The 26,305-nt window shown below is 33.4% G+C and overlaps 1 protein-coding gene across 1 annotated transcript; it reads right to left on the reverse strand.

The window, feature by feature from the left end:
- Window positions 1–20,617: 20,617 nt before the first annotated feature.
- LOC107926327 (transcription termination factor MTERF4, chloroplastic) lies at window positions 20,618–22,640 on the reverse strand. Its single transcript, XM_016857164.2, has one exon. The coding sequence runs from the start codon at window positions 22,346–22,348 to the stop codon at window positions 20,834–20,836; it is 1,515 nt and encodes a 504-aa protein (XP_016712653.1). The 5' UTR covers window positions 22,349–22,640; the 3' UTR covers window positions 20,618–20,833.
- Window positions 22,641–26,305: the final 3,665 nt, after the last annotated feature.

Here is a 26,305-nt window from a genome sequence, read left to right on the forward strand (position 1 = left end):
TATAACCAGCTTATTGTTTGGAGGAGAAAATTAATTTTCGAGGATCGATTCTAAATCCGAAATCCACTGAGTCTAGGGATAATGCTTATTATCTCTGTTTACAAAATCAAAATTTATTTCCCAATTTCATTTATTTCCAATTTATTTAACTGTTTATTTATGCTGTTTCAATTTATTTAACTGTTTATTTATGCTGTTTCAATTATTTAATTTCTAAACATTTCAAAATTTCCCTGATTTATTTCTTTATTTTTCAGCAGGTCCGTTTAGAGTCGTAGGCAGAATTGTTGCCACAATTTTTGACACAATAGAAATTCTGATCACAAGTTAAACGCAAAAGTTGATTATAATACCAATCCCTGTGGACTTCACCCTACTACCACTCTTTACTACTATTTAGAGTTATTTTAATTATAGGAATTATTTTTGGTGGTTTCGATACTCATCAAATTTTGGCACCGTTGCCGAGGATTGGAGATATTTTTCTAATTTTTGTTTGCCTACCTTATGACCAGATTAGAACCGAAAACTCTAGAGTTTGAACCAAAAATTGAGAAGTTGGCCCGATAACTGTGAAGAGAATCCATTCAATGCGGTAGACAACCAAATCTCAGAGTCGAAACCTTTTCTTACACCAAGGAAATTTTCTCATTTGACGAACCAAACGAATGGCCAAACATACTATACGCTAACTCGCAGTAGCACCGGATGAACAACAACCCTTATGTATAACCTATCCTGCGGGAGGAACGTCATTCGAGTTGAAGTCGAGTTTGATTCATTCACTACCCACCTTCCGTGGAACACAGAATGAAAATTTGCACACTAGCTCAAAAAATTCCATATGGTGTGCACAAGCACGAAGCCTCAGGGAGTAATTGAATACCAAATCAAACTTCGTACTTTTCCTTTCTCATTAGCTTACTCTGCTATAGAGTGGCTATTTTATTTACCCCCAGGATCTGTCAACACATGGTCTAACATGTCTTGTTTGTTTCCTGACGGGTTCTTTCTTGCAGCTTGAGTGGTCAAACTAAGGAAGGACATCGTAGGAATCTGTCAGAAGGAGACTGAATCGTTCTACAATTATTAGGAGCGATACAAAATGTTGTGTGCAAGTTGCCCACAACATCGACTAACTGAACAATCATTCTTGTAGTATTTCTATGAGGGGTTGCTCCCGATGGAAATGAAAATGATAGATTCTACAAGTGGAGGGGCACTTGTTAACATGACTCCTCAAAGAGCACGGGAGTTGATATCGAAAATGGCTACTTTCTCTCAGCAATTTCAACCGGTTAGAGAACCCACGAGACAGGTTCATGGGTTAAGTTCTCTATCTTTAGAAGAAAAAATTGATAAGTTTTACAAAATTTTCTTACAGCAGAATTTGCGATAAGCCAGACCACCCGAAAAACTCATGCCCAATTTTACATGAGGATTCGACAGAACAAGCAAATGTTTTCAGAAAATTTCCAAGACCGCCCCAAAGGCAATATGACCTCTACTCAAACTCATATAATGTGGGGTGGAAAGATTACCCAAATCTAAGTTATAGGTCAAATCCTCGGTTCAATCAACCTTACCAACAAAGGCCACCTCTGAATCAACAATTACCACCCCCAAAGTCATCTTTGGAAGCCATAGTGGAAAGGCTAGCCAATAGTACTGAGAAGTTCCAGCAAAAAACTGACATGCATTTACAGGAGTTAGATAAGTAGGTGAGCAAGCTTGCACTCACGGTTAGCCATTTGGAGTCCCAAGGTAAGCTGTCATCCCAAATTGAGCCTAATCCTTGACACAATGTAAGTGCTATGATGTTGAGGAGTGGGAAGGTTTTAGAGCCCGTACCTAGCACGAGTTGTGCCCATGACACTGGTTGAGATGAGAAGAAACTTGACATAGAGGCTCTAGTGGAGTCAGCATAACAAAAATCATTTGCAGTACCGCATCCGTTTCCTAGAAGACTTGTCTAATGCAAGAAGGAGCGAGAAGAGAAGGAAATCCTTGACACCTTTCGAAAGGTAGAAATCAACATACCTCTTCTTGATACGTTTAAGCAAATTCTATGGTATGCAAAATTCTTAAAAGAATTATGCACGAGTAAGAGGAAGCTCTTGGGCAATGAAAAGGTGAGTGTCGGAGAAAATGTCTTCGTCATTTTTCAAAGAAAAATACCACCTAAATTTAAGGACCAAGGTATGTTTTTCATATGTTGCAAAATAGGTAGTGTCGGTATTAAAAAATCCATGTGTGACTTAGGCTCATCAATTAGTGTTATGCCTTTGTCAATTTATAAACTACTTAATGTGGGTCCTTTGAAGGAAATAGGTGTAATTATTTAGCTTGCAGATAGATCTGTAGTGCATCGGGAAGGACTGCTGGAGGATGTTCTTGTTAAGGTAAACGAACTGATCTTTCCTACAGACTTCTACATTATCAACATAGAGGATGACAACTCGGCCAATTCGTTTGACATACTTCTTGGGAGACCATTCTTGAATACAACGGGAACGAAAATTGATGTTTGGAGTGGAACACTCACCATGAAATTTGACGGTGAAGTGGTTAGGTTTAATATTTATGAGGATATGGGACATCCCAAAGATAAGTTACAAATCGTGCCTTGCAGGAATACAGATCTCGATGTTAAGCAAGAGGAATTATCGATGATAAAAAAAACCAATACGTGAAGCTGTCATAAAAGCCTCGAAATTAGAGTTCAAACTGCTTCTAGAATGTACAAGGATTCCAATAGAGAAAAATACAAAGATGAATGGAGAAGCTCAAAGATGCCTCAATCCATTAATGATAGGGGAATCCGGGAATGGCTTCAAGGACAGTGGGCAAAGGTCAAAACCTTTCTGCAAGAACATCCAAGTGCACGAGATGGAAAAATTAATTCTCAATGAGCCAAACAAGTAACATTTAAGGTCGTCGAGCTAACGACGTTAAACAAAAGCGCTTTTTGGGAGGCAACCCAAATTTATTTTTAATTTATTAAATTTTTTGAATTTCAGTTTAATTTGAATTGAAAATAAAATGAATAATAACCAAATTATTATTTAATCAGGTCAATGAGTTATTTTCAGGTGCATAATGGAGGTTGTCAATTTTCCCAAAATCAGATACTGATGGTGGCGTGGGCACGCCATGCTAAATTCTGCCAATTATTTCCCAAAGCCGACAACATCGTTAGAAACACATAGGCAGTATTCTTAACATTTCTCTTTGCTTGTTGTTTGAGTTACTGGAATTTATTGCATATAAAACATGCTTGAGGACAAGCATAGATTAAGTAGGGGGCAAGCATGAAATGGTAAGTATGCGATTGATCGATTTTTGCTACATGCTTCTTTTCTGCATATGTTCAATCTTATGCTAGATTTATTCGATAGTTTGTTTGACATTGAGCCTTTAATCTCATTACTTAGTCAATTTGGACAATTGGCTAATTTTTGAATTAAAGTGTTCAAGTATCAAGATTAATTGACATGTGTGTTTTAAAGTTGATATATGTAACTAGATTTTTCATAAAAAATTGATTGCTTGGAAAAAAATGTTTGCTTGTACATGAATAAATAAAATGAAAAATAAATAAATAAAGGCTCAAGTTACGAGTGAAGGTTTCAAAAAAATGACTGAATTTAGTAACCGGGATGAGGTGCTTGGGTTGTCAACTCATCTCGCGTAAAAAGGTTTGAGGGACAAATTGAAAACTTACAAACATTTCACTAACTGAGCTTTAAAAAAACACTATTTGGACTGAATAACCAGGGTAAGGTGTTAGGTTGTCATCCTAGTTCCCGTAAAAAGGTTTGACCATGTCTATATATAAAAAATAAAAAAATAAAAAATTATTACTGCATGATTATTTGAGGATAATACCTTGCAAATTTTTGGTACAAACTCAATTTAGTGAAATGATTTAGTTCACATGTTTTAGTTTTATGACACATGTTTATCAAACTAGGTACTTTGAGCATTTATTTATTTTTTGCCTATATTGTTTACATTGATTATGGATGCAAAAAAGAGGTTTGATTTTTAATAAGTTATTGAATAATTTCTAATGTATGAAAGTACAATATGCTTGAGGGCAAGCATGCACTAAATAGGGGGATTTGATAACATGTTAAACTTGTATGATTTTTTGTGTTTAATTAGTTAATTCTTGAATTGATCCCTGCTAAATTAGTAATTTTATATTTTAATCTTGTCAGGGATGCATTTGGGATGCTATGAGTTAAAAATGAGCAGAAAATGACCAATTTACTATACAATCAATAAAATGGGGCCAAATAAAAAATATGGAAATAGTCAAGGATTCATCAGATTTCTTTTGACTTTGTAAAAGCCAAAATTAGAAAAAATCTGATTTTATTTTTTTATTAAATATTAAATATGTGTTTGGTGGTTAAGCAAAATTTAGTAAGTGATATGTATATAATTAGAGCTTTAAGGTAGCTTGAAAGGCACTTAACACTTGATTTCATTTGGATTAAATAAGAATTAGTTTATTCCTTTCCAAATTCATTCATGAATAGCTATAGCAATTCCATTTTCATTTCCTTGTTTTTACAAAATTTGTTTAATTGCTTTCCAATTCCCTTCCCTTCCTAATTTCCACCATTTTCATTCAAATCCAATCTATAGCTAACCAAAGCATGATTAAATCCATACTTCACTAAATTCAAACTTAGCTTTAGGCCGATGTTCATTCCGATCAGGAATTGTGAGATACTTATCTGTACCCAAAAAAACCTTGTAATCGGTATTCACATTTTTCCTAAGTATTGGGATTGACAACTTATCCCTTAAAGTTAACTCAATCTTAAGTTAAAAAGCACGTTGGGTGGAGTCATGTTTGTGGACAGTTGGGGAAATGAGTCGACCATGTTGTATTCGAATCACCAAGAACAAATCAAGGGAGAAGTGATCGGGTTTAAACGACCCACGCGGTCGAGGCTGTTAATCCAATTTGGGTTCTTCAGAGCACAAGGCTACCAGAATCTTGAATCGAGAACGTACGAATCTCGGTTAGATAATCGGCAAGGGTTAGTTAGCAGGTTGTATCGGGATGAACTACGAGAGGAAGAATTGGCGTTTGAGACGTTCTTAACTACTATAACTAGCTTATTGTTTGGAGGAGAAAATTAATTTCTGAGGATCGATTCTAAATTCGGAATCCACCGAGTCTAAAGCTAAGGCCTATTATCTCTGTTTACAAAATCTAAATTTATTTCCAATTTATTTAACTGTTTATTTATGATATTCCAATTATTTAATTTCTAAACATTTCAAAACTCCCCTAATTTATTTCTTGATTTTTCAACAGGTCCGTTTGGAGTCGTGAGCACAACTGTTGCCACGATTATCAACACGACAGAAATTCTGATCACAAGTTAAACGTGAAAGTTGATTATAATACCAATCCCCGTAGACTCGACCCTACTACCACTTTTTACTATTATTTTGAGTTATTTTAATTGTAGGATTTATTTTTGGTGGTTTCTATGCCCATCAATTGCAGACCGTGTGACTCACTGACTTGTTACACACGATCGTGTCGTAGATTTTGCAGTAGATCATGTATGGCACATGGCCTTGTGGCAGCCCGTGTCCTAGGCCGTGTGCACCTAAATGAACCTTAAACATCAATTTTACCATTTCAAGCTTTGTTGGACACTAAACAAACCAATTACCAGCCATTAGACCTATCCAAAATGCTGTTAAACATACTCAAATCATGCTAAATCAACCATCTTAAGTGCCTAACCAATGTACCCTCAATGGTACCACAAGTATACACACTTATACAACAATATAAATCATCGACCATTCAACCATTCAAACATACATACTTATCCTATTTGAGCCAATTATCCAACCTCCTAATTTACCTGGTTAAAGTCTAACTTATACCAATTGTTATTCGTAGCTAAGCTTACAAAAAACTTAAGCACAACTTCACAAAATGAACTATATTCACCTCTAACCTAGCAACCATGTAGCTGTCATCACATTACAAGACAACATCGATCAAAAGATGAACTAGTTACATGCTTTATATATATACATATCGAGCGTGGTCATTGACATAATGACCTATTACATGTCATATAATCGAAAATAAAGATTCAAAACCTACCGAAATTGAATGGATAGTGTGACTTGAGTGTTGATCCGGTCTTCCGTCCCACAAAAAGATATCTATAAGAAACTGCAAGTAACACAACTAAGCTTTTTGAAGCTTAATAAGTTCGACGAACTAAAACAATAAATCTTACAGAAGTAAATATAACAATTTAATCAATTATAATTCAACAACTAATATTTCCTATCATCCACCATCGCAAACTAGTGAATTACATAATTCAATTTAATGCTCAAATAATAATTTTTCGAAAACATATATGTCCACAACGGAGTCAATCCAATATATCAAGTACAAATCATGTCATTCAAAGTCATTGAACAAGACATTAATACAATAATTATGAGCTGATGAATGACTTGCAGATATAAGTACACAAGTAGTCCAACCGATAACACGCCTCGGCACTAAGAGCCTAGGTCATAAGCTATACATTCACCCCCATAACACACCAGAATGGGATAGTATAACACGAGGGTTCACAACAAATGTTGTGACAGCCCAAAATTGACCCTAGTCGGGAAGTGGTTTCGGGACCGCTAAACCGAGTCACAATAATAATTAGATGTTATATCCTATGTTTATTTCATGTGAAAGTGCATGTGTGAAAATTTCATGCTTTGATTTTGCCAATTGTGAGTGAAATTTTGAAATGTGACTCATGTGAAAATTTTTGCAAATGCTATAGGCTAATTTGTAGTGGCCAAATAACTTATAGTATGAAATAGGTGGATTTGCATGTCAAATTTCCCACCTTAAAACAAGGTGGCCGGCCATGATGGGCATGATGAGCAATTGTGCAATTTTTTTTATGGAAATTATGGCATAAGTATGGCACAAATAAAATATGTTAATTTGTGTCATAAAATGTTGGGATAAAACAAATAAAATAAGGGGCATGGGCATAAAATAATAAAAAGGAGTATGGTGAATACAAAAAAAAATGTGTGTGTAGTTGTTTGTCCTCCCCCCATTGCCGTGAGCTAAAGAAAAGAAAGGAGAGAATTTTTGTTCATCCTTTTCTCATCTTCATACTTGCCGAAACTAGAAAGAAAAACAAAGAAAAAAATTTCTCATCCTTTGGTTCATCCTTGGCCAATAATTTTAAGGAGGAAGGAAGAAGAAAGGTGAAGAGGTTCGGCCATGCATGTAGCTAGGCTAAGGTATGTTTGATGATGTTCCATGAGATGCATGCATGTTTTAGTTGTTAGCTTGAGTTCTACCTAGCCCATGGTCTAAATCTTGCTATGTGATGGAAATGACATTTGACCATGGATGCATCATTCTTGGTTGATGTTTGATGTGGTGGTGATGAGGCAAGAGGATGAGTTAAAATTCGGCCTAGGTGGAGGTTGTGTTAATGCCATTGCATGCTAAATATGAAGTTTGTTAATGATGCATGTGATGATGACTTGATGATTCTTGAACCTCCTTTTTAGCATTTTTGTGTGAGCACATATGTGCATTGGTTGCTAAATGGAGAAGAATCGGCTAGCAAGTTGTGTGCTAAGGCCGAATGTAACTTTTACATGTTAATGAGCAATGCATGTGTTAAATCATGGGAAGGGAGAGGATGCTTTACTAGTGTGTATATGTGTGTATTAAGTGTTGAAATCGACCCCAAAAATAGACATGCATATTCGGCCAAGGGGGAAAAATTAGCTAATATGTTGTGTTGATGCATGATTTCACATGTATGTGAACTTTAATGTCTAATGTATAAATATGGGCTAAGTGCTTCGTGTTCATCTTTTTTTGATGCCTAAATGATGAAATCAATTTATTTGTTTAATTAAGCTCAAGAGCAAAGGGGAAATAAATCTGATAAAGGGAAGGAAAAAGTGGTCGAATAGTTAGCGGAATCGTTCGACAACACCCGAGGTAAGTTCTTGAGTAAGAGAGCTTAAATTACGATGTGATTAAATCATGTTTTAAGCAAATTAAAATCATGCTCTATGTGTGGCTATTGAGCCGAATGTGCAAGGATGGTATGTGCCTTGTGTTTGAGTTTTGCTAATGAAAAAGAAATACGAATGTGCCATGAATTATTGCTAGATGTGCATGATTAATTGAATGCTGTCCGGGCTAAGTCCCGAAGGCTTTGTGCTAAGTGACTATATCCGGACTAAGATCCGAAGGCATTTGTGCGAGTTATTAATTCCGGGTTAAGTCCCGAAGGCCTTTGTGCGAGATACTAATTCCGGGTTAAGTCCCGAAGGCATTCGTGCGAGTTTTAAAATCCGGGTTAAGTCCCGAAGGCATTGTATGAGTTACTATAACCGGGCTATGTCCCGAAGGCACTTGAATGAGGAGCTATATCCGGTTAAATTCCGAAGGTACGTGATTTTGGTAATGAATGAGCTTGCTGTAAAATTCCAGCTAATACTCGAAAAACATCCCAATATTGGGATATGTTACGTATGTGTTGAATTTAATCGAGCCCTTACAAATAAATATTCGCTCAGTTGATGAACGAGCTACCGGCCTTCGGCTAAGTTGGTCTTTTGTGTATGTACATAAGGGTTAACGTCGTGAAGTAAGTTTGATATCGGAAAAATTGTGTATTATGAAATATTTCGTTTAGCTAAATGTGTGCTATGCTTTCGTTATGCTGGAATTTCTTACTCAAAACTTACTAAGCATAAATTGCTTACTTCGTTCCATTGCTCCTCTGTTTTATAGATTTTTGGTTCTCCAGCTATCGGACTCGGGATCTTGAAGTCGAAGTCGCCCACACTATCAAAGGCTCTTTTGGGTACTCTTTTGGTTGAATTTTGATATGGCATGTATAGGACGACCCATTGTTGTTTTTCGAGTACTTTATGTGATGTGTAAGTTTTGGATAGCCATGCGAAAATGGCTTATATGTGTTTGAGTATAATGTTATAATCATTTGGTGTGGATATGCTTGACAAGGATTGGCCACGGGGATGGTTAATCACTTTCATAAATTGTGCTATGTATGCAAAAAGGGCTAGTTGAACCATGAAATAGGTAAAGCCTACCTTAAAGGTAGATGCTGACAGCATCAGTGACGTAGATTTGGAAAATCACTAAAAATAGTAGGAATGGAATTAAATAGTGAATAAATTATGTAAACAAACCTTGAAGAATCTACTTTCATAGGAAAGTAACGAAACAATCATATGGACAGTATGTTAAGAGATATTCAGGTTCTCGTGAGACAGGGCCAGAACGGGTTCTGGATTCCTTGTTCCGACTTTGGAAATTGATTATAAATTAACCAGAGATAATTAGGAGTCATACCATATATGTATAGATTCCTCTCTGAGTCTAGTTTCTATAGAAATAAACGGCATCAGTATTTGAGCCCTGTACAAGGAGATATCCAAGTCGTAATGCGCAAAGGTCAGGGTAGTCGATTCCTGTAACATGGGAGACTTTAACTAATAAACTGTACTAATTGGCCTGATCAAAATTTCTAGAAAAAATATGTAGATGGGCATATGAGTCTAGTTTCAGGGAAAAATCACAAAACTGATTTTCGAGTTGTGAAGCTCAAGATATGATTTTTAAAGCGACTAGTACACAGATTGGGCAGTGTCTGGAAATTTTTCAAAGTTTGTTAACACCTCGTGTTCGACTCCGGTGTCGGACTCGGGTTCGGGGTGTTTCAAATGTTGAACCTCAGTATACCTGGAAAAATATATAAATCACACCACTTCAATCTCCACTCGAACCCTGCATAATACACCATCATTCAGTTGCACTCTATCTTGCGTTCATTCTGCCCAAGTATCGAAATTCAATAAAATTTTCCAAACAACTTTACATCATCAATAGAACAATTAATATCCACTATTTCATATTATATCATCATACAATTCATATACATATTAAATTACAAATCAAATGAACTTACCTAGACTGAATTGTAAAAGTTGTAGAAGTTCAGGGAGCATTCCATAATTTTCCCTTTTCCACGTAAATCAACAGGCTCTTGATCTAAAACGTAAAATTTCTCAATTATTAGCTTACATTTTATATTCCAATTTATTCTACAATTTATAACATTTTATTTTTGAAATTTACACAATTTCCCCTAACTTTTACAATTTATGCAATTTAGTCCCTTAACTCGAAAATCATCCAATTAACCATTTCTAAAAACTCAAAATACCAATCAAATGTTCATGGCTTCTAAACAGTCCACAAAACACCTTTTACACCAATTAACCATGTGATTTTAAAATTTCAACAATTTAATCCTTAAATCAAAAACTAATAAAAATTACTTCACAAAACAACCAAATACCATACAAAAGCTTCAAACACATAATTATCATAAAAAACAACCAAGATTAATCAATGTCAACTCCTAAAATTTTTAACAGGTTCAAAAACAGAGGTACAGGTTAACTGAACCTAGTTGTAACGATCTCAAAAACATAAAATGAAGAAGATGAAGAAGATGGAAAAATGAACTGAGCTAGTCAAACCTCCAAGCTTATCCTTTCATGGTGTTTTTGGCAAAACCATGGAAAAATGAAAAAGATGGTGACATTTTCATTTAATTACGCTTTGTTTAATTTTGATTTAATTACAAAATTGTCATTTCAACACATTTCATTGAATTTTAACTTCAATTGCCATCCACTATCTATTAACAAGAGTTTAATTGCTTCATTGGCCCTCCCACATTTATTAGTTAAGCTATTAAATAATCTAAATACAATAATTACTAAGTTTTGCACCTTTATAATTTTTTCCTTTTTCTTTAATTAGTTATCTAAATGTTAAAATTTCTTAACTAAATTTTATTAAGACTCCAATGACTCTGTAAATATTCTATAAATAATATTTACGGGCCAACACGACAAAAATTTATGGTCTCAAAACCACTGCTCCGTCACCATTGAAAAACGGGTTGTTTCACTTTTACTTTGGAATCATCACAGGCTGTAACAAACCTGACGAAACTTGATGTTCAGCTTTCACCTACTAACATGACGAAACTTGATGTTTTAGGACCCTCGAGACCCTAAAACATGCAACGTAAATGGTTCAGGTCCAAACCGGGAACATTAAAAATTTTCCGAATACTTAAACAAATCAAAATAATTTATTTCACTACTCGCAATAAAACTGTCCACTCGCGTAATAGTCACTAATTTAATTATAACTCAAGTTACGAAACTCGAAATTTAGATCCATAAATTTTCCCTGAAACTAGACTCATATATCTTCTTATCATAAAATTTCTAGAATTTTTGAGTTAGCCAAATAGTACAGTTTATTCGTTAAAGTCTCCCCTATTTCACTGTCTGATAGTTCTGACCTCTATTCACTAAAAATCAATTATCTCATTGTACGGGTTTCATATGGTTTTTATGCTTGTTTCTATTGAAACTAGACTCACTAAGGAATCTAAATATATAAATTATGACTCATAATTATTTCTATACAATTCTTAATGATTTTCTAAAGTCATAACAGGGGACTTCAAAAACCATTCTGACCCTGTCTCACTAAAATTCAAATATTACAAAATATAAAATTTCTTTTCCTACAATGTTTCTTTCATGTGAAAATAGACTCGATAAGCTTTAATTCTATATCTCATTCACTCTCTAATTCCATTTCTATTATCCTTGGTGATTTTTCAAAATCACGTCAATGCTGTTGTCCAAAAATTGTTCCATTGCAAATATTTTTACTCTTTTATAATTTCTTTGTATTAACTATCATTTAGGCATACATAACACCAAAACATGTTCTTAAATAGTCATTTCAATAGCTAATAATTATCGAATATTTACATGCTATTCATTAGCCATATCATAAGAACACACACACAAAATGACTAAGTCCCTATACATGTCATAACTTAAAACGTTTCGAATCACAAAATACCGAGATGATCTGTTGATAGTGTGAAACGATCTCCGACGTCCTTACGATCCCTGAATTTGCTTGGTGATACTATAAAAAAAGGAAAATAAATGGAGTAAGCGTAAAGCTTAGTAAGTTTACAAGCAAATAAATAAAAACATTTATCATAAATAATTATACTCATAAATCATCATCAAGTATCATGGTCTTTGCTTCATCTTTACTTACTCTCTTACTTGTTTTCTTATTTGGTTACTTAAATAACTCATGATTATAACTTCTCTCCCCTTGCTGAAATTTCTTTCTCAATTGATAACTGAGATATTCTTAACTCTTATAACTCACCTGAATCTATTTATTATGCTTTTACCTGAACTTTCATGTAACATAGTCTATTTACTAGCCCGTTGAACCACTTGGAATACTAAGGATACTCGGGTCTCCTATCTGATAATAACATGCCAAAGCCGTGTCCCAGACATGGTCTTACATGGGGTGTTTCCTGTACTGCCAATGCCATATCCCAGATATGGTCTTACATGGAAGTTCTCATATTGGTGCCCATGCCATGTCCCAGACATGGTCTTACGGGGGACCTCTCATTTTGGTGCCAACGCCATGTCCCGGACATGATCTTACGTGGGACCTCTCATAACCTTAATAATGCCAATGCCATGTCCCAGACATGGTCTTACATGGGCTCTCATCCCCTAATGTCATGACGTTTGTATCCGATACATTCCTAATGTTTCAACGGGACTTTTAACACTGATTCTCTATCATCTCATACTTGAGTCAACATTAAATAATTTCATGAAATAAGTACATAATTGCTGGAAAATAACAACATTAATAATAATTATTGAAATATTGCATTTATTTACTGTAAACTTACCCCGGTACAAAATACGATCAAATCTAGCAACTTAGTCCTCAACCATTTTCTTTTCCCTGTCTAACTCCGGATTCCATTCCTCTTGATCTATAATTGCAAATTTAGCTTATTTAATACTCACATTCATCAAAAAAGTCCTTGACTCGAACTTTGACAAAATTATGATTTTGCCCCTAAACTTTTGCATGTTTACACTTTTGCCCAAAGCTCGGAAATTAAACTTCATCCCTTATTCTTATGTTTTATGACATGCTGAACATCTTTCCCTTCTATGGCAACATCAAATTCCCACTCTAACGTTTACTTATGAACATTAGGTATTTTTACCGATTATGTCGTTTTACTCATTTTCACTTAAAATTGCCTAGCAAAAGTTGTTTAACATAATTTCACGCTTCATATTCTACCATAAAACATCAAAATAAACACATTTCACCTATGGGTATTTTTCCAAATATGAACCGTAACATGAATTAATGGTAGAATAAGCTAAACCGAGCTACGAGGACTCCAAAAACGTAAAAAAAATTAAAAACGGGGTTTGGATGCAATTACTATGAGCTTGAGAAAGTGAAGAAACCCTAGCTATGGTGTCCCTTGAAGTTTCGGCCCTATGGAAGAAGATGAGCACATTTTTCCATCTTTTTCCCTTTTAATTCTTTTTATTATCAAATGACTAAAATGCCCTTTATTACAACTTTAGTTATTTTTATCTATGCATGCCCATTTTTGTCCATGAAAATCTAATGGTCTAATTACCATTTAAGGACCTCTACTTCAATTATGCACTTCAATTAAATCCTTTATCATCTAAAGTTCATAGTTACCCACTTTTGCAATTAAACCCTAATATGCAATTCAGACACGCAATCGCTGAAATTTCTTATCGGTATTCTAACACATGCATCCAATCAATCATTAAATCATAAAAATTAATCACAATAAACTTTTCTATCTCGAATTCGTGGTTTCACAACCACTATTCCGTTTAGGCCTTATTTCGGGATGTTACAAAGATAGGTAATTACAATCAAATTTAGAACTCAAAAGAATTTCAATCCATATATATTAGTGTAAAACTAAATGAATATCATACAAATCCACCTTGACATTGATAACCTCTGCATGAAAAATCTATACTTGAAAACTCTTCAATATCATCCAAATTAAGCTTAAGCCATTGGTTTCATCTCATTTTCTTAAGTTTCAATCCTTACTTTTCCATTGAACCCCTTTTTAGCAACCATGTTTATTGTTATAAATACGACTCTTGTATCCCCAACTCTCAAATTAGAGTTATCCTTTTCACTAGAAACATGATGTAGAATAAAATACAATTATATTGTGGAAAATTTGTAATGACATGTTGACCTATGTTACCTAGACTTAGGACATGAGTGTCGGACTTGTCAAGTCTCAAAACATCAAATACGGGGACACTATCCAAATTTTGGGCAAGAGTACCTAGATTTTATTATGGATTTTTTTATAATACCAATTTTTAATGAAAAAGGGACCAAATTTGTTATGTTAATGATTTTATCTGGATTTAAAAAAAATAACAACTATTTTTTTACTAATTATTAATTTTAGTTATCACAATATTTTATGATATTTAAAATAATATATAATATTTCAAGTTATTTATATATGAAAATGATATAATAACATTTTTAATAATAATTTGGAATTGATTTATACCAAACAAAATCTATTAATAAAAATACTTAAAATACACGTAATTTCTTTTTACTTTTTCCTTTTTTTTTCTTGTAGACTTCCCTTCCCTTGTATATTTATCATATTGCAATTATATAGATTATATATGCCAAGTCTGGCTTAAATTTTTAAAAAATTAACTATTCATTTTATGTAAAAATTTTCAATTGTTAAATATATATTAATATATACAATATTTCAAATCAATATGATAGAGATATCAATTTGATTCCAAAATTTACATGAATGATAAATACAAAATATTTTGAGAAATCAAAGAGTTAGATTGTTAAAATATTAAATATGTAAAAAATTATGGAATGGTGTAAAATCATTTAAGGTTGATTCAATCCATAGGCACATTATATACTTAATTATTAAGTATTTCCAATATATTTTTCCAAAACACGTTGTTACATATGTTTATTTATTCCTAGTAAAATCGTTATATAAACAAAAGTTCATAAATTACGTTTAATTTATCAAATATTGCATCGCAATCAATTTAGCAAAATTTAGGGAAAATTACTTTATCAGTTTTCAATTACCAAAAAAATTAATATTGCACCACAATTATAGTAAAATACTTTCCAAAATATTTAATTTAACTCATTTAAGACAATTCTCTTTATTCAATTCAATTAGGTGTTAATTTAATGTAAATGAACCATAACTATGTAAACCTGTTCCTAATAGATTGACCCCAAAATAGCATATCCAAATTAAATGAAATCCCATAGAAGCCACAAGTGCGAAATTTACACCTTCAAAATTTGTATTAGTTCGGGTATGGAAATAAATTGCGAATACGGTCCACGTAATAAACGCCCAAGTTTCCTTTGGGTCCCATATGATCCCCACACCTCATTACTCCATACTAATACAATCCTGGCCGCATCATGTTACGACACAACTCGATGCCACCGAGATTGGCCCAAACTTGAGGGGCCCATGTGCAAAATGAAACTTTTAATTTTAGTTTGTTAATTTAGTTGCTGGAATAAGGACTTTGATTTATTTATTTTAGTTACTTTAGTTATTATAATATGAGTCTTTAATTATGTCTTGTTTACTAAATGCATCTTTAATTAATTTTTTGCATTATTGATCTACATCTTTTAATTATGACATGCATTATGTGTTCTGCATTTAATAAAGTCATGCATTATGTAACTCTCATGTTAGTTAAGTTTGCATCATAAATTATGACATGCATTATGTAACTCCCATGTTAGTTTAAGTCTGCATCATTAAATTAAGTCATGCATTAAGTAACTCATTTGTTCATTTAGTTTGCATCTTAATTAAATCATGCATTTAAGCATCATAGTTGTTTGAGTTAGTTTATAAGTGTGTTATTTAATTTGGCTATTTTTTTTAATGCATGAACTATAGTGTGTTTAATTTTTTTTTTTGTGTTTGCTATAGGAAAGTTCAAAAACCTAGTCACATATTTTAAAGCTACAATAGGGTTGTTCGTTTGCCAAGAAGAATCAAATGTTGTCACATTCAATTGGCTATCCAGTTTTGACATGAAAGAGTGCATTTGGTCACTTAATTGCTGGTGCATGTTTGGAACGTTTTTGGGGGATATTGAAGCACTCAAAGCTCCTTATGGTGACTTTTCAAATGGACTAAGAGTGACTCTTCAAGTCTGATCAGTTTCATGCATTCAAAGCTAGTTATGGTGCCAATTAAAGAGATGAAAACACAAGCATTAAGGCATTTGGTTAAAGAGGAAAATGAAGGGACATCAAGCAGCACATTTAATGGACCATTAAGCCTTCATCAAGTGAAAAGGCATGACTTTTCAGCTGTGCAAGAATCAAGTGAAAGGACATGGCTCTTTGGCTTTCCATTAAGAATTGTAACTGAATTTTAATAGCTGATATAAATGTTGAATTTTAATAGTCATAATAATGCCTATAAATAGTTTGTAAGAAAACATTGTTTGGTTAGACAATACACTTTGACATTTTATGAATTTTAATTTATTTGTGAGTTTATTCAACTCTTTAAATTTGTTTAAGTCTCAAGCTGACTTATCTAGCATAGCTAGTGGCGTCTTCCTTGTTTCTTTGAACTTATCACTCAAACCGAGTGTGGCGTTCACCCCATTGATACCTTTGGTTCCTATTTTCCTAAATAGCAGGTTAAGGCCCTATTTCAATCACCTATCCACCTTTAAGTGTCCTATAAGTCTTGGGTCAATACTCACTTTAGTATTGGTTCGTTCTTGACTCTTAAACTCTATCTCCATTCCACCCTCAACTATCCACTTAATTACCTTGTTACTTGTCCACCAAAACTTCATCATCCATTTCCTTAACCATTTTCATTATTTTGCTGAATTCCATACTTAAACCTATTTTCTCCATCTAACCTTAACCTTTATACCTATTCGAAACCTTTTGTTTAAAGTCTATACTTAGCCAAATTCCATCAAACTCCAAATTGAATAGGACTTCTCCATTTTACGATCGGGCAATCTAAACGACTTGAATCATCACCGAGGCGAGTTCATATCATTTGGTATTAGAGCTAGCTAAAATCAAGGAGTACGGACGTTCGTGAAGTGTAGGAGTAAGTATTTAAAAAAATCAAATAAAAATTCAAAAAAATTATTATTTCATGTACAAGTGTTTTTGAATGTATTCATCTTGAAAAAAAGAAGACATTCGAAGTCATACAAAAAAAGAGAAGTGTTGAAGTGTGTATTTATTTTCTTTGAATTCCCAATCCATCAAAATCCTCTTCTACCATCATTAAACACCAATACGCCACACACCATCACCAAATTGTTTCTTTCAGCCAACCTTGCACCTATTCATCATTACTCTTGTAAACCCACTTGAAGCCAACCCTTAGATTCGCTTGTAAGTCTAAACGAGTCGATTACGAATTTCAAGAGGCGAAGCGAGCGGTAAAAGACACGAGTGTAGAGAGAGCATTCGAGTGTAAAAAAATCCATTTAACGAGTGCAAACACGAGTGTGAGTGCCATCTAATGTTTTTCTTTCTGAGCGAAACGTGAGGTTTTGTGGTGAAGTATTTACTTTTTTTTTGTTTTAATCACTTTTCTTTTCAGCAATAGAATCATGTTTCGAGAAGAGTTTTCAGAATCGGAATTCCAATATGTGATGCAAGAGATGCGTAGAATGGTGAAATCTAAATTTGACAAATTGCATGAACGATTGGACCGAGTGGAGGAAAGAGCCCAAAAAAAGAAAATTTCATCGAGTCGAGGGACGGAGATAAGATCATCATGAAAGCACACATCTAATGACTATTTGATAAGAGATTCTTATTGTGATTCCTATTCAGCAAGGAATTCGAAGCGAAATGAGGTGAGTTACGAGTTTGAAACCTTTCAAGGTGTCAAGCGAGAACGTAGAAATTTCCCTTCAAGTGCCTCAAAGTATTCATCCACGAAGAATCAATCTTGAAGAGATGATTTGTTGTCTGTATGAAGACCCCTCTTCTTATTCTCAACGAAAGTTTCTCATTTTGATTCCTTCTTGTATTCTTCCTGTTGTAATGAAATCGAAAAAGCATGTGAAAAAGAAAAAGAAATTGAAAAAGAAAAAGAGAATGAAAGAGAGCAAAAAGAGATTGTGAGCGAAAAAGAATGTGAGCAAGAAAAGAAAGCTGAAAAAGAGAGTGAGATTGAAGAAAGAAAAGATAGTGAGCAAGAAACGAGTGAAAAAGATGAAAGAGAATAAGAAAATGTGAGTGTTGTTTTAACTAAGCCATATGTGAATTGTCCTTGTTCTGTTTCTTCTTTTCAGATTCCTAAAGATCCATGTGACGAGCTTCAATTACAATACTTTCCTGACGAGAGGCAGTTCAAGTTGTTGAGGAAAGGTAAGATCGTAGATGACCTCAGTCCACCAGCGCTTAAAGGTGAGCCAGGTAAGGGTTCTATGTTAATCGAGTTTCGACCATTTCACTTGCATGATAGTGGTGAGTTCGTCGAAGACTTAGTTAATAAAAGAATTCCCCACCTTGATTTGTCTAAATATCCATTTCCAATTGATAATGACCTTGTTTGGGATGATGGTTTAAAGAGTTTCTCTATTAAAGAATGTTGTGTTGACAAGTTTGTTGATGAAGTAAGATTAAATCAGCATATACAAAACTTGGTGACGTGTGACAAACCATTTTTATGTGAAAATCCCAATTTGTCTATTTGTGGAGATTATGTGAATCATTTACTGTCTTGTGCGAAATCCTTGTGTTTGTGCAAATCTGTTTGGATGAATGTTGAGAGGTTTGATTGTTTGAAATTCTTTTGGTTCGGCATGTTTGATTTAATGGCAAAAATGAAATTGCTACTTTTAACAAAGAACGACCAAAATCGTGTGTTTAAGCCCGGAGCAAGTCATCTTAAGTTGTTATTAAGAAAAGATGAGCATCGTAATTTCGTTTTAAATAAATGTGTTGAACCTTTTCATCTGCTCCGAATTTTATCATTTTGTTTGAAAACAAAACAAGTGAATTTTGTTGGCTTGCAAAGTCAATCAAATTTTTTATTCCGGAGGTTGTTCTCAACTGTGGTTTAAAAGATTTGAACATGTTTTGCATGATAATGATTTTGAATTGCTTCGTGTTCTTTCTATGATGTCTGTAATGAAATTGTCAAACCAAATTGAAATTGTAAGAGAAAACCTCGTTTTTTATCCTAGTGATTATTGTTTTTTATTATTGTTCAAGGGATTTGAACCATGAAATTTTGATTGCCAAGAATATAATCATCAAATGCTTTGTGATTTTTGTAATATCGAAGAAATTTTTGATTCATCACGAAATGGTAAAGCCAACTCATGTTTTTGATCCCGATATTGTTTCATTTGTTCAATTTTTGAATGAGATTTTAGAAAATTCTTTTGAGCTTATAATTTTGGGTGTCACTAACCTATTTCATTCTTGTGTAGCTTATAATTTTTATTGAAAATATGATAAAGCTTTTAGTTTTTAGAATTAACAAGAAAACTATAAATATTAAGCACTAAAAATGTTAAATTACCATTTTATAATGGTAAAAAATATTTCTAACCGCAAAGTTGACAGAGTGACCAAGATTTTTAATTAAAAAAAGTATAGACATGACCTTTAAATACTTAAACCCATACTGATTTTATCACCCCTAGATGAGGTGAAAATAGTATGTAACAAATTTTAGAAAATGGATATAGTAATAATAATAAAATTTCAATGACCTCTAATTACACCCTAGGTTTTTTTTTTCTTTTCATTTTTTTTAAGTCTTTTCTCTTTCTACTATCATCATCTTCCTCCTACCATCGTCCCTCCTCTCTCTTCTCTCTGCAAATCAATTTCTTTTCTTCTCTTCTCATCTCAGTTCTCACCCACCGCAGTGACAGCTGGCTTTTGCCATATCTGACCCGTATCCCATGTTGGATTCATGCCAGATCATGTCTACATAGGTACCGCACCCAAATTGCCGAGTCCGGGTAATGAAGATGTTGACCATATTACTCGGCTAGCTTTCTTCATACACTAGTTTCTTTTTGAAAGATAAAAAAGATGTGGCTGCGCATCTATAATGAGTGCATATAAATTTGCAGGATATCCTTTACGATGAGTTCTCAATTTAATAAGCCACTTCAAATTTTGAGCACTGTGCACTCACAAGCAGCCTCATTCCAAAAATTGATACCACAATCATTATAAGAAACTTTCTTCACTCTGACAACTAAAAGGCTTAAAACCAGTTAAATATTCAAGAACTGAAGTCGAAACATATGGCAAAGTAAAAGAAGCATAAAAAGATCTCACTAAAATGTTCATATGCTTTATAAGCTTGCTATAGAAAAGTCCTCATGAATTCAAGGAAGCTCACCTAGGTGTCCATAAATACTCCTCGCTGATTTCTGATTTAATTGATCAAAGCTTTAATTCTAAGGAGAAACTTATAAAACCCAATACTATAAACAAACCGGGTAATTAACAGCAAAAAAGACAGCTCCCAGATGCAATTTTGAATATGCACTATATGACCGTCCATGCAAGTGCAGGCAAGTCTGGATGTGCTTGAGCAAGCACTGTAGTTGTAACAATGAATATAGGGAGAAAATCCAAATATAACAAAAACTGAGAACATAAGTAGAGGCCTAAAGATAAGAAAGATGGGCTAGAGAAATTGCAGTTCAAAACAAAGTTGATTCATTAATGTAATGAAAAACTTTACTACAGAGAAACCGTGCGTCTGTAAAGTACTTCATCATCACTCTCATCTTCCTCATCTGACACAACGTCACTTCCCGGTAGCTCCAATTTCCCACCCATACAGAATGAAGGTCCTAAGCTTTCTGATTCAATATAATCACCCTGCAGTCTCTCTTCAAATCTCTGGTCACTACAATTCAGAAACCAGTTCAGTGAGCACCTAATCCCCTTGCTTTGTAACTTGGTGTACCTGGGTTTGATCCTACATTCCAAGCTATAAGTAAAGTATTCTGGAAACTCCACAAGCTCTTTGACCGGCCTCCCCATCTCACTTTTGAAGTAATAATAGCTTTTCTTCATGAGCTCAACTCGTAGTGCAACCAATTGGGGACATTTCATAACCATAATTGCCACATCCTCTAATGGCAGTCCCCGCCCCAAAAGAAACTCTATAGGCTTCATAATAACATGTTGATTTAGGCTTGCAATCTGTGGCATCTTCTCTATAATACAAGCAAACCCATCTGGGTCAATCTTGAGCTTCAGATTGAAGAAATACTGCTGTGAAGACAACTTAGCTTTCAGAGGTAACCCAAGAATTTGTGGATACTGTGCAATAACTGAAGCAATTGCTTCCCTCCGAATTCCAAAACTAATCAAGCAATCAACATTCAGCTTAACAGTTTCTTCAAGATCATAACCAACTATATATGCCCGTTTCTCCAACATTCTAGCCAAAATCTTTTTTGGCAATCCCAAGGAAACCAAGTAATCAACAAGCGGCTTAATAACAGTCCCAACTCTCATACCTAGAAAATATGGATATTGTGTCACCATAGGACCAATATCTCTCGGACTAACTCCTATGCTCACCAAGTAAGCAACCGAAGTACTCATAGTACCTTCAAGTTTAAACCCCAACAGTTCTGGATACTTCTGTAGAACATATCCAATATCTTGCTTCTCAACATCGAGCCCCCTAAGAAACTTAATAACAGGAGCAAGCTCAACAACCACACTTGTGTGCAAAACCTGCGGATAGTTCTTAACAAACTCCCCTAGTTTTGACTTTGGAATCCCGACTTTTTCCAAGTAACCTAATACAGGTATCATGTTTTTACGCACACTGCAGCCAAGCATTAAAGGGTATTCGTTGATATCATCAACAGTTAATCCAAGTTTCTGTAAAAACTGGACACGCTCAGACATCACTTCGACAGTAGAGGGTAATTCTAGATTCTCTAATTCATCAGGGATAATTCCTAAGGTCTTAAGATAATCACAGATTTTGACACGGTTCACTAGCTTCTCTTTTTTGCCTTGAACAACACCCCAAGTGACAGAGGGCATCTGGTACTCGGGGAACTTGGTGGCTTGAGTTGAATATTGGGAACCCCCAAAAACCCTTGAAGGGTTTTGTATTTGAGCACATGGGTTTTGGAGGGTTTTGTGTTTTGGGCACCAGGGATGAAAGATATGTAGATTTTTTATGAGCTTTAAGAGTTTTTGCCTTCTGAGAACGGCTGATGAGTTCATTCCAAAGATCAAACTTTTCGGGGAAAAAAGGAACGACCGATTTCTAATTTAATAAAAAGTATTAATACTCGTAAAGAAGAGAAGCAAAGAGGCTGGCTTTGGCTTACCTCAAATTGCAGGGACAAATGGAGATAACTCAAGCGGAAGAAAACACCCAAGGTTCTCTTTCTGAAAAAATGCGTTTGCTTCTTTGATAACTCAGCTGTTTGATTCTTTGATCTTCTTCCTCCCCTCTGCGTTGGATCGTTCAGTACTCAGTCTCAATTCTAGACGACATCGTAGTGGTTCTAATGAAAAGCCAAAGCCTAACCCTTTAATTTTAGGTGTAATTTATAAATCATCCCTATACTATGCGTTTTTAGAGGATTTAGTACCTGGATTTTATTTCAATATTTTTAATTTCTCTACTTCGCAAAACACGATTTCTCAGTCCTCCTACCAATAGTTCCCGTTCTCACTGTTCAATTTATTAAGTTAGGTGATGATACATGTATGGATGGGTGAAATTTATTAAGTTAGGTTTACCAAACCTGCTATCAGAGCAAGGATTGTAAAATGTTTTAAGTTTGGAAAATTAGTTAACTTGCGATGCATATTTTAATGGGATCCAAGTATTTTTGGGTCCAAATGTTTGTTGATTGATGAATAATTTATCTCTTAACTTCGAATCACACTTTGAATCGTCTTATTTCAAGTTTGAGAGCTCATGCTATGATTGTATTAGTGAATATTACGCAAGCAGAAAATTCTGAACGTAGATATTACGAAAATTACAAATTTTGGATTTTGATTCGTGTTTAAATCATATTGGGTTCAATTTTTAAGCTTATTTTTCTTATTATATATAAACTTAATATTGTATTTATTAAATTTTATAATTTATTTATTTTAAATTTTATAATATTTTTAAATGTTTTAACTTCTTTAAAAGTTGTTATGTTTCTTAATCGACAAGAAATTTAATTCAACTATAATTACTTCTTGTTTAGCTAAATTAGAAGTTTAATTAAATTAAGAGTGTTATAGAAGATTAAAAGAAAAAGGTGAACTGTAATCATGGTTACTCAATTATTAGTAAGTTTTACACTTCGGTCACTCAATTATGAAATGTTACAATTTGATCATTCAACTATTTAAAATTGATCTTTCAAGTCTCCCTTCTGTCAACTTACTAATGTACGTCAACATGGGTCGTTAAGTCACTACTCCTCAAATACACTGTCAATCAGTCAATTATTATTAAGTTTTTGTTTTGGTTCAACTATGAAAAATTATAAAATTATTATTAATGTTACCGATTTGTAATGGTCATTCATTTGTTAACTTAAAATGATGATGTGACACATTAAAATAACTAATTTGATTTTAGATTGTTTTTAAAAAAATTCCGAACAATAGAAAAATTAATAAAAAATTGTGAAAATACATAATTTATTCACGAAATTATAAAAAAATTTAAAAGTATAACTATACAAATTTTTTTGAAAAAATGTAAATATTCATAAAATTCTAAAAAATTAAAAATTTCCTAAAATTCTAAAAAAATACATCTAGTCATATATATTTATAAATTATAAATTTTTCACAATTTTAAGTAAATATTAAGTAAATTTTGATAGGATTAGATAAATTTTAAAAATTTTACTTTATATATATATATATCTAATATATCAAGGTACACAAATCCATATTGCAACAAGTGGTGCATTTCCCTTTTCTATTGTTTTTAAATTATTTATTTATTTTTAATTTTCTATTTAATTTCTATAACTTTAAAAAATATTTTATATTTTTAATTAAATTATCCTTTCAAAATATTTAATTTTAAAATATTTTTATATTTATATTTTGATATATATTCCTATAATTATATATATTTTTTAGTGAAAGAAATACAAATAAAAAGCTAAAACATTAAGTGTAATGCATCGAAATGGGTCATCTATTAATCTTAACTTAATTCTTCTGTCACAGATTGTCTTAACTATTCTATATGTGATTTTATTGTAATAACCCGTTTTCAGTAATATCAGAACAATGGTTTCAAGACCAAAATTACGATGAGTAAATTATTATATTATTTTTATTTAGTGTCTACGAGATTTTATTAAGGTCGTATTAAAATTTCGTTAAGAAATTTTAATGTTTCAATGCTTAATTAAGTAAAAAGGACTAAATTGTAATAGGTGAAAAAGTTTAGTTCTACTAGTTAAGAGAGTCAATGGCCTTATAAGTAAAAATTAATGGACTTGAATGGTAATTATACCATATATGTTGATAGGTGGATGTACATGGATTTGGTATTATTAAATTTTTGATAATTTTAAAGGGCAAAAAGGTAATTTAGTAAATAAAACTAATATAACCTAAGAAATCATGTTCATCTTCATCATTTCATCTTGAATTTTTTTTATGATAACCATTTGTTTAAAGCTTTGATTGTAGTATTTGGTTGAATTGTGAAGTTATTTTTGTTAGATTTTGATTTAAGGATTAAATTGTTAAAATGTCAAAATATCAAGGTTTGATAGTGAATTTGATGTACAATAGGGACTGTTAAAGGGCCTATAATATTCTCCTGTAACTTGATTGTAAAAAAAATAGTCAATGTGATGATTTTTGAGTTAGAGGACTAAATTGTAAAAATTATAAAAGTTTACGGAAAATGGGTAATTAATGAGAAGTTAAGGGTTATGTACAATGAATGAAATTTAAAATATGTATGAGATTTATTTATTGTATTTAATTATCATATAGATCAAAACTTGGATAAAAAAGATAATAACCGAGAAAAAGGGAAAATAGCAGATTAGTCCTTGCGTGTTGGTCGGAATCGAATAGTAGGAAAGTTCATAGTGTTTCAATACGTAAATAAATTTCTAATTTGCATTCTTATAATATAGTTCTTTAATTAAATATTCATAGATAATTATTGAATGATGGCACATACATGTCCTTGTTTGTACTTCGATACCCCTATTTGTACATACGTGTCCCTGTTTGTACTTCGGTACCTCTGATTGCACATACGTGCCCCTATTTGTACTACGGTTGTAACACCCCGAACCCGAAACCGACACCGGAGTCGAACACGAGGTGTTAACTGACTTTAACCCCTTACAAAATTTATTTTCCAGACACTGCCCAATCTGTGTACTAGTCGTTTTAAAAATCATATCTTGAGTTTCGTAACTCAAAAATCAGTTTCGTAATTTTTCCCAGAAACTAGACTCATGTGCCCATCTATGTAATTTTTTCTAGAATTTTTTGTCGGGCCAATTAGTACAGTTTATTAGTCAAAGTCTCCCAAGTTGCAGGGGTCGACTACACTGACCTGTGCCCATTACGACTTGGATATCTCCCTACACGGGGCTTCAATACTGATGCCGTTTATTTCTATGAAAACTAGACTCAGAAAGGAATCTGTACATATATGGTACGACCCCTAATTATCTCTGGTTAATTTATAATGAATTTCCAAAGTCGGAGCAGGGAATCCAGAAACAGTTCTGGCCCTGTCCCACTATAATCTGATTATCTCTTAATATACTGCCCATATGATCTTTTCGTTACTTCCTCATGAAAGCAGACTCATCGAGCTTCGATTACATAATTTTTCATCAATTAATTCCACTCCTACTATTTTTAGTGATTTTTCAATCTCATGACACTGCTGCTGCCAGCATCTGTTACGAAAGTAACTAGGTCCATCTCATGCCTACCCTTGATCCAACTCAATCGAACATTCGTGCCATTTTCGCATGGCTTAAAGTTTACATGCCAAAATTCAAACACAACGTAATAGCTTATACATGCCAAAATGTTCTTCTAAGCCAACTAAGAAGAAAATACCAAAACTTGCTATCCGGTGTGATGACTTCGATGACGGCCTGACCCCGCAAAAATAGATGAGTCCAAGCAACCTATAATGGGTGACAAGGAAACACCGAGTGAGTT

Source organism: Gossypium hirsutum, chromosome D03, assembly GCF_007990345.1.
Source record: "Gossypium hirsutum isolate 1008001.06 chromosome D03, Gossypium_hirsutum_v2.1, whole genome shotgun sequence".
Taxonomy (NCBI): Eukaryota; Viridiplantae; Streptophyta; class Magnoliopsida; order Malvales; family Malvaceae; genus Gossypium; species Gossypium hirsutum.